Source organism: Gekko japonicus, unplaced genomic scaffold, assembly GCF_001447785.1.
Source record: "Gekko japonicus isolate JY-2015 unplaced genomic scaffold, Gekko_japonicus_V1.1 scaffold442, whole genome shotgun sequence".
NCBI lineage: Eukaryota > Metazoa > Chordata > Lepidosauria > Squamata > Gekkonidae > Gekko > Gekko japonicus.
In genome coordinates, this window is record NW_015174288.1 from 902,390 (window position 1) to 911,207 (window position 8,818).

Genomic DNA, 8,818 nt, shown 5'->3' on the forward strand with positions numbered 1-8,818 from the left:
CTCCCTCCCTCCCTCCCTCCCTTCCTCTCTCTCTCTCTGGGGGTCCCTTCCAACTCTATGATTCTATGAGATGAGTTGCCAGCCACAGTGTTGAAGGAGCAAAGATTAGAAGAATGCACTGCCTGTCTGTTGGAAGTATAAGAAAGAAAGCTAGTAAAGGTTTGTTGGAGAAGTTCATTTTCAGAATGATGGACACTTGAGATTTGAAGGGGGGGTGAGCCAAAGATTAGACATTGTTTGTTTTAGTAGAATTTGCCCCCAAAAGGGAACCCCTGTTCTGTGGGAAGTTCTGTGTGGAGAATTTACCTTGCTGGGCCAGTTCCCCAATTTATTGACCGTAAATGAGGAGTTGTCCTCTTCACCCTCATTCTGCCGCCACCTCAGGTGAAATAATAATCCCTTACCACTTGTCATGACCATGAGCTTGTATAGTTATATCATATTAGTTCTTCTGACAACTAAACCATCTCCTTCAGACTCTCGGAAGACTTCTTCAATTAAACAACCACAGGCCTTTCCAGGCAACCTCCACCAGTTTGTCCTAAGTGTAAAAGGAAAGCCTGGGTGTCAAGCCTATTTAATCACTCAGATCCATCCAGGAATTTCCCCACCTTCGCTTTGTAACTTGGTAAGCGTGTGCCCACTTTAGGGGTGGTAAGGTGATAGCTATTATGAGACACCAATTTTGTAAAAAGAAAAGAAAAATGTACCTTACACATAAAGCCAGGGTGTGGTATGTTTGACCAATAGAATGTTTAACAACCACCCAGAAAGGAATAAAAAAAGAATGCCTCTCCTCCTGGGTTTAACCCACCCACCCCTTTCTTTCTCCCTCTCCCTCATATTCTGCACGTAAGAATGAGGGAGCCATGAACAATGTCACCACCACCAGTCATCATGAAATCCTTGCACTGGGGTTTACTCCCCAGATACATTTTGAAAAGTTAAACTTTCAAAGTATTAATGCAGTAATGATGAATTTTTAAAATCGGTCCTGGTATTCTTGGTCACTGTGTGGCACAGAGTGTTGGACTAGATGGGCCATTGGCCTGATCCAACATTGGCTTCTCTTATGTTCTTATGTTCCTATAAAGATATAGTGCATTTAATTTCTTAAGCATTAGCTCAAAACTGAGGTGCTGAAAGTTACACTGCCATGAAAAAAAGTCTTCCATTGTGAAAGCAAGAGGTCAAGGATGTGGCAATCTTCTTCTCATGCCCTTCTTTGTGTCTGCCCACCTTCTAAAGTGAGACACATGGCTGTAAGAGAGCTGCCCCCTGCATTGGAACACATTTTCTTCCCTACTGCAGTCTAGTTTGAATATGAGGCTAAGCTCCCCTTTTCACTCCAACCACCTTTTCATTGATTAGTGGATGGGTTTTGATTCTGGTCCTTTATTTAAAAGGGGGAAATCAAAATGCCATTGCACTTGGTAAGAGGACTAATTTGAAGCTAAATTTGAACTATTGAAGCGATGAAGCTTGTCTTATGGTGAGTCAGTAAACAGATTCCCTTGCATGTTAAGTGTCTGCATATTGCAGCCTTCCCTTCTGTCTGCGGGAATAGTACACACAGTTCTTCACTTCTTCATTTTAGCTTTGCAACAGCCTTGTGATGCTGGCTAGACTGAGAGAAAGCAACTGACCAAAGCCACTTTGTCCATTTTTTTGAATGAAGGGTACAAAAATAGCTATTCCATTTGGGCTCAATTTCCAGAAAGATCTGACTGGTCACTGCTGCAAATATACTACCAGAACAGTAGTGTCCTTATTATACTGAATTCAGGGGACCACCACTCAAAACAGTATGCCCAGCATAATTTTATGTATGCAGCAGCCAATTGTGAAAGGGCCCTGTACATGGAACCATATTTGTTGTGGCCCTAGATTGTTGTTCCTTCAGGGTCTTTCAATGGGAGAACATATACTTTTCTAGCAAGGCTAAACAAATCTTCCTAAAGTAGAGAAGAGTACACAGATAAAATATATTTTATGAAAACGACCGCAATGATAGCTTGATAGGGTCTGTGATTTTGTAATATTTTGGTATTGCTTTTTTAAAAAAAACAGTATTTCTCTTTGGGAGGCCTGGTCATATGGTGTATAATGAAGGAGTATAATACACCTAGGAGGAATCAGCATAATTTGGTGATTTGGATTTTGTCTTTACATACTACAAACTAATAATGTGTGGAGATTATTTTAAAGTGTCTGATGGTTTCTTCTAGTTTGACAATTTTACCAGTTGACAGACAGCTGTTTCTGCAACCTGATCAGCAAATCATGGAGGGGACAGCCATATCCTGTTGTTTGACCCCAGAAACTGGCATACTGGTTATTAAAGTTCCTTCTAGCTATCATTTATAATATCCCATAGCCTTCTGCTCCAGAATTTGTTTAATTATTGGAGAGTTACAAACTCTGATGCATCTTTAGTCTTCTGGGTTGTCCGTTGCTTGTGAATGTGGCACAATATGCTAATGAGCTGTGCGGCCAGGGGTGTGGCCTACTATGCTAATGAGTTTCTGCTATTGGGTGTGGTCTATTATGCTAATGAGTTCCTGCTGGGCTTTTTCTACAAAAAGAGCCCTGCTTTTCCCTAAGAGTAGCAATCTACACGTCAAAGGGGATAGCATCAGAGAGAGGGAAAGGATGTTTATTTTCCTAGTCTGTCTATCTCTCTGATTCTATTGCAGTCTTCCCAGAGGTCGATTCGGGGGGGATCGGGGGGGATCACAGTTCCCCCGGGTGAGGTGCGGGGGGCGGGGCACACGATGAATCCCCGCCCCCTGCTTCCGGCCGCCCCGCTTCCGGCCCTCATTCAGCCAGGAGGAGGCAGGAGAAGAGGGAGAGTAAGTTGCTTCCTCCCCACCTCTCCCCACCCCTGCCTGCCTGGGGCCAGGGAGGGCCTTGGCGGGGCTTCCTCGCACTCCCGCTGGCCTTGCAGGTCCACCACCGGGCCCCTGATGTCAGGGGTGTGGCATATGCTAATGAGTTATGCTAATGAGTTCCCCTAGCTCTTTTTCTACGAAACGACCCCTGAGTCTTCCTATATAGTCTGAGGCAGGAGACAGCATAAACAGTCCTCCACTTCCAACATGGATCACCTCCAGATAATCCAACAATGACAGGGGCCCGGTTTAGTGCATAAATTAATTGCCTTGAGGTTGAAGGAATATCCCAGGACAATTAGAACACGGTTTATCCCTGCCTCTCTCTACTAGTTTTGGTGGCAGTGACTTCATATGGGCCTGGTGGGTTCCCTCTTGACAGATGATGGTGGCTGGTGTCTCCTAGCACTGTTGTCACTTGTTGGAAAGGGGAGAAGGTTAATTCACAAAGGCAGTGTAATTGCAGGTCCTTGGCTCAGGTTTCCTCCCTGAATTTATACCCCCAACTCCTCAGACCTGGCCTTTGCCTTCTGCACAGCTGGCTACTTCTTCCATCTGCTCTGTGGCTAATCCTCTATTCCTCATGGGTTTCATTTTGGTGGAGGAAGTCACTAATGGGTTACTTTCTTCTCCCTAACAAGCTGCCTCAGCCACCTGGCGTACCCCCGGACAAATGGAACTGTTAATTATCAGGTTTCTGCAGCTGGGAATGATGGCCCTGAGACCATGCCCAGGCCCACTCAAAGTGAGCACAAGGAGGGAGCTCTGTGATTTTTTTTAAAAAAATCTCCATAATGATTTCCTTTCGGTAGCATCTGAATGAGTGAGCTTTGATCCATGAACGCTCATACTGAGATAAATTATGTGAGTCTTTAAGATGTCCCTAGGCTTCTCTTTTATTTTGCTGCAGTGGACTGACACAAGTTATCCCTCTGGAACTCTGCAAAGCTTGTGCATAGTCTAGCCCGTCCTTCCCATTAACAGGACCATTTCCCTTATTTCTCTCCTCCATTCTCCTTTAGCTGCTATCCTAATTTGTTCTACCACCCCCAATGCGTTTTTCCATACCTGTTGACTCCAATAAGCAAACTGGCCCACAGTGCATGGCACAGCTTTGTGACTGTCAGGTTGCAACTTCCTTGACTCTGCAGAAGGCACTGAATTGTGGTATATATAAGCACATTAGGATGAACTTTATATTTTGCCATCATGTCCAGTGTTCCCTCTAAGCTGAGTTAGTGTGAGCTAGCTCACAGTTTTTTAGCCTCCAGCTCACACAGTTTTGTCTTAGCTCAGGAAGGATGACTCCAAAGAAAACTAATGTATGCAGTAGCCAAATAGCTCGCTCACAGCTTTAATGCCAGTAGCTCACAAAGTAGAATTTTTGCTCACAAGACTCCACAGCTTAGAGGGAACATTGATCATGTCATAGCCAATTTATGGCAACCCTGTAGGGGTTTCAAGGCAAGAGACATTCCAAAGTGGTTTGCCAGTACCTACCTTTGCGTAGCAACTGTGGACTTCCTTGGTGGTGTCCCATCCAAATACTAACCAGGGCCGACCCTGCTTAGTTTCCAAGAACTGGCAAGATTGGGCTAGCCTGGGCTATCCATGTCAGCTACTGCAGGAACTACAAAAGATCCACAAATGGCCAGCGAGGGCCTCATTGACCAGTTGAAACAGTTCCTATCAGGATTAAGGCCAAACCAGATGTGACACCAGGAGTCCAAGTGTTTGTTTTTCAAATGACAGGTGTGTAGGGGCCAACAAATTCTAGTCAGTACTGTGGCATGAAGGGAGGTAGAGGAGGGGTAAAGCCTTCCCCTCCTGTGACAGTTTCTTAACCTGACACATGCCCTGTGGAGTCACTGCTTGCCCTTGTGGAGACACATACAAACACTGTTATTTGTACCTGTATGTTTGCCTAGTGAGGAACACAGCAAGAGTATTTCAGATTGGCAAAACGACAATGGGGAGGAAAAGCTTAATACACCCTCACACCACTATCTCTTGTCCCTGACTGAGTGGTTGGTCAAAGACATTCAAGAAGGTGCAGCTGTGCATGCTCATACACCCTCATTTAGTACATCCCCTTCTTGGTCTTTCTGGCCAGCCTTTCTTGTTTTAGTAAATCAGATTGGACAACAGTGGCTTGGAGCTGTCCATTCTTCCGTCTGTTGCTGCAAGTAAGTAGACTGCTGCAGATATTTAAGTGCACGATCTTCTCTATCCAGCCCTATCTAATCTACCACTAGTTAAGCTTTGGTTTGAGCAGAGGTCTGTAGATGAAAAGCAGCTTTTCGGGAACCTTTCTCACGAGGTGATGGCGCACTTGATTGATTACCTTTGTGTTGTGGTGGGGTGGATGCTGAAGAACCACTGCATCACAGCGACGTAGAATGGGAATTCTAACTCTGCATTTCCCAGGTGGTGGGGTTGTTTTAATTTCAGCACCAAAGGAAAGCAGTTCTGTGGCAGGAGGCCTGCTGAAAAGGTATTATGTGGATTTGGCCTGTGACATGGAGGAGATGGGACCTATGAATTAACAGCTTGCTTAATATAGGATGTTATGCTGCAAACCTTTGCGCTTGGTTTGGGCTGCTTTTCAGTGCCTCGCTATCTGACAGTTTTCTTTCTTCTTCTGCAGCAAGGTCTGCCTCTTGAAAGAAGAGCTGCTGATGAGCTGCACTTATTTCCTATGCAAAGGCTTGCATGCTCCCCTGGACCTGGTGTCCCTACGTACTGCCTCAGGCAAGCGTCTGTTCTCCTTCCTCAGCTTTAGCTGGGGTTTCGTCTCTGATGTTGACATCACCAGCGAAAGATACCGCAAACTGGGCAGTGCCCGCTTCACTCTGGGCACCCTGCAACACCTGACCACGCTCCAAGTCTACAAGGGCCATCTCTCCTACCTGCCTGTTGAAGCGCCAAACTCTATATCCTCACAAGGGGAGCAGAGCAGCCTTTCAGCACAGCGTGCCAACCCAGTCTCCTTCTGCAACGGGCAGTCCGTTTCCGCCCGTCCTCAGCAGGGCTCTGTGCTTGAGGATTCTTTACTGGTACCCTTTGAACAGTCCGTTCCCAAAGACTGGATTGCAGTGCCCGAGGAGGAGTTTGTCTCCATTGTTTGCATCTACCAATCCCACCTCGGAACAGACCTTATTCTGGCTCCCCCAGCCAAGCTGTATGATGATGCCATCCACGTTTTCTACCTGACTGCCGGGGTTTCCAGGATGGCAATGATCAAATTCCTCATGGCCTTGGAAAAAGGGACCCATTTGACTCTCAACTGCCCGTATCTCCACTATGTGCCTGTGAAAGCCTTCCGGATTGAACCCTCCATGCTTAAGGGGCACATGACAGTGGATGGTGAAGTGCTGCCATGTGAGCCAGTGCAGGGTCAAATTCACAGACGGCGTTGCCGTATCATCAGTGGTTCCTGAATGTGTTGGAGACTTCTAAGAAGCAACATCTGTGCCAGCAGCGAAAGGCTTTTACAGCATTGTTGGGTGCATGTTTAATTTCATGAAACAGTGCCTGTAGCGAGAAACCTCAAATGTTGTATCTGTCAAGACGGCATCAGCTCTGTTTTCAAGTGATAATTCTCAGGGGAAACTGGGCCTTCAGAGTATGTAACTGCAATATTAATAGGCTATTCCCTCTGGTACTAGAATAGCCTCTGTCTGTTGCTAAGGGGCAGAAAAGGCTGTTTTATAGTCTTCATACTCTCTTGGTAAAGAGGTGAAATAAACCGATCTCTTCATGAAACCAAAGGCAGCTCCTCAGCATCAATGGTTTACTCTTCCTTCTGAGACCAAAGCCTGATGGAAGATGGCTAATTTAGGGGGCATGACATATAATCCCCACCTAGTGAGCCTTTGGCTGAAATCTATTACAACTTTTAATCCCTTTCTTTTGTAAAGAAGAGTGTGCTTTTTTACAAAGAAATAAAGTTGTTTGTAATAGCAGATTATATTCTTATAGAGATGAAATAAAGAGCCACATTTTTTTCAAAAACAATCAGCACTGTTTGAAAATTAAGTTTGGTTTCAGTTCTAAGCAGTATCAATACCCTCTTCTTACAGTCACTGGGCTTACACTTGATGCAATTTAGTGGGCAGGGAGAGAACAGTTCTCAAGAGATGGATACTTCCCACCTTCAGCCCTGACCTGGATAGCCCAGGCTAGCCTGATCCCATCAGATCTCAGAAGCTAAGCAGGGTTGCCCTTGGCTATTATTTGGAAGGGCAAACTCCAAGGAATACCAGGGTCATGACACAGAGGCAGGCAATGGCAAACCACCTCTGAAACATCTGCCTTAAAAACAGATCTAGCTCGCCACCTAGTAATGCATAACGCTAAAGTAGCTAAAACCTCTGCCTGCCAGACAATCTTAGGATCTCCTGGATATTCCACTCACAATGCAATATGATCATTATTTCCCACTTTTAATTGCATATGCTTCCTTGTTAAAAAAAAAAAAAAAGACAGAACCTTCTGATTTTCTACAGGATAGACATATTAGCAAGCAAAGTGCTTTATTTTATTTTATTAGTATCTGGTTATCTGTAGCAAGGGACATATCAATTCAGTAGCAAATTAACACCTCAATTGGTTTTATATTTCCAAGCTGGATCCTATATAGGGCTCCTTTGGAATGGCAGGGTAAACTTAACAAGGGCAGTATGTATACCATCTGGCAGATACAAGGAAAGATGGTAAGCAGGTGACAGCCAACAGAATCACTCATCCCCCCCAAAAAAGCTGTAATAATTTATTTGACCCTCTTTTTGTTGTTGTTTGGCAAATACACATAATGTGGAAGTGGCACAAGAACAGCCTAACACTAGCAACTTCTTGTCAGCTGAAGCTAATTGAGCCTGAAATCCTTTGAAATAAACTGAACCTAAGCTGTTCAGTATCCTTCAGACTAAAGGTAAAATGTCACAGCGGCTTGCTTTTGGGGGGGAAATTTCTAATAGTTGCTTTAACAACCAGTTTCAACCCACCACCCAAAGCTTATTAGTCCTACCCAGCTAGAATTTGTGCCTGTCAAACAAGGATCAGTATGTTTCTAGTGGTACTGCCACATTCACAGTACTGTTTTAGACAATGGGTTGGGGTGTCTGCGTGAAGATAAATTCAGGTGGGTAGCTATGTGGGTCTGAAGCAGCAGAACACAATTTGAGTCCAAAATTTGAAAGCTTATACATTGAATAAAACTTTGTTGGTTTTCAAGGTGCCACTGGACTCAAACTTTGTTGTGTGTGAAGATAAGTTAACCAGCTGTATCTAATAACATGAATATACAAAACCGTGGAGCGATGCACCATAGGGCAGTAGTCATATTTTTCAGATTAAAAATATTGTACCGTAATTCTAAGGAATGTATTTATTCAGAACACTTCTATACTGTCTGTCCAAAGAACATGCTTAAGGTGGCAGACTGAATTTAGGTAAATTTACCACAAACCTGATGGTTTGTTAGATCTGAGCTGCTTCTGGCTTCTGGCTCCTATGAATGATCGCAACGGTCATTGCACTATTATTTGTTTTACTCAATTTATGTAACTGCTTTGAATTGTTTAAAAGTTTTCAAAGAAGTTTATGGACTAATGAAAGCCACAAAGATGATCCTAATAAAAACAGAAGGAGTAGAAATAATAAAAACAGTAAGATACCTTATGTATTCCAGAATAAAAGTCAGCCAGCAAAATTAAACCAACCTCCTTCGAAAGCATAGCAGAAAAGGATGGTGTTCACTTGCCCCCCAGAATGAAAACGAGGGAACCAAATTACACATGGGGTGGTATTCCACAATGTTGGGGTGGCCACTGCAAAGGCCCAGCTCCTGGTGAATTCTGAGGCAGCTTAAACCAGTACTAATCACTGAAGGGAAAAGAAATTAGTTACTACCATCCAAAAAGGGT

At 44.2% G+C, this 8,818-nt stretch overlaps 1 protein-coding gene across 1 annotated transcript in view; it reads left to right on the forward strand.

The window, feature by feature from the left end:
- Nucleotides 1-7,374, forward strand: part of SPHK1 (sphingosine kinase 1) — a 56,719-nt gene extending 49,345 nt beyond the window's left edge. Inside the window, exon 5 of the mRNA XM_015424013.1 lies at nt 5,539-7,374. Within this exon, the coding sequence (XP_015279499.1) occupies nt 5,539-6,331 (793 nt within the window). The 3' untranslated portion in view covers nt 6,332-7,374. The remainder of the gene's footprint in view (nt 1-5,538) is intronic.
- The last annotated feature ends 1,444 nt before the right edge of the window (nt 7,375-8,818 follow it).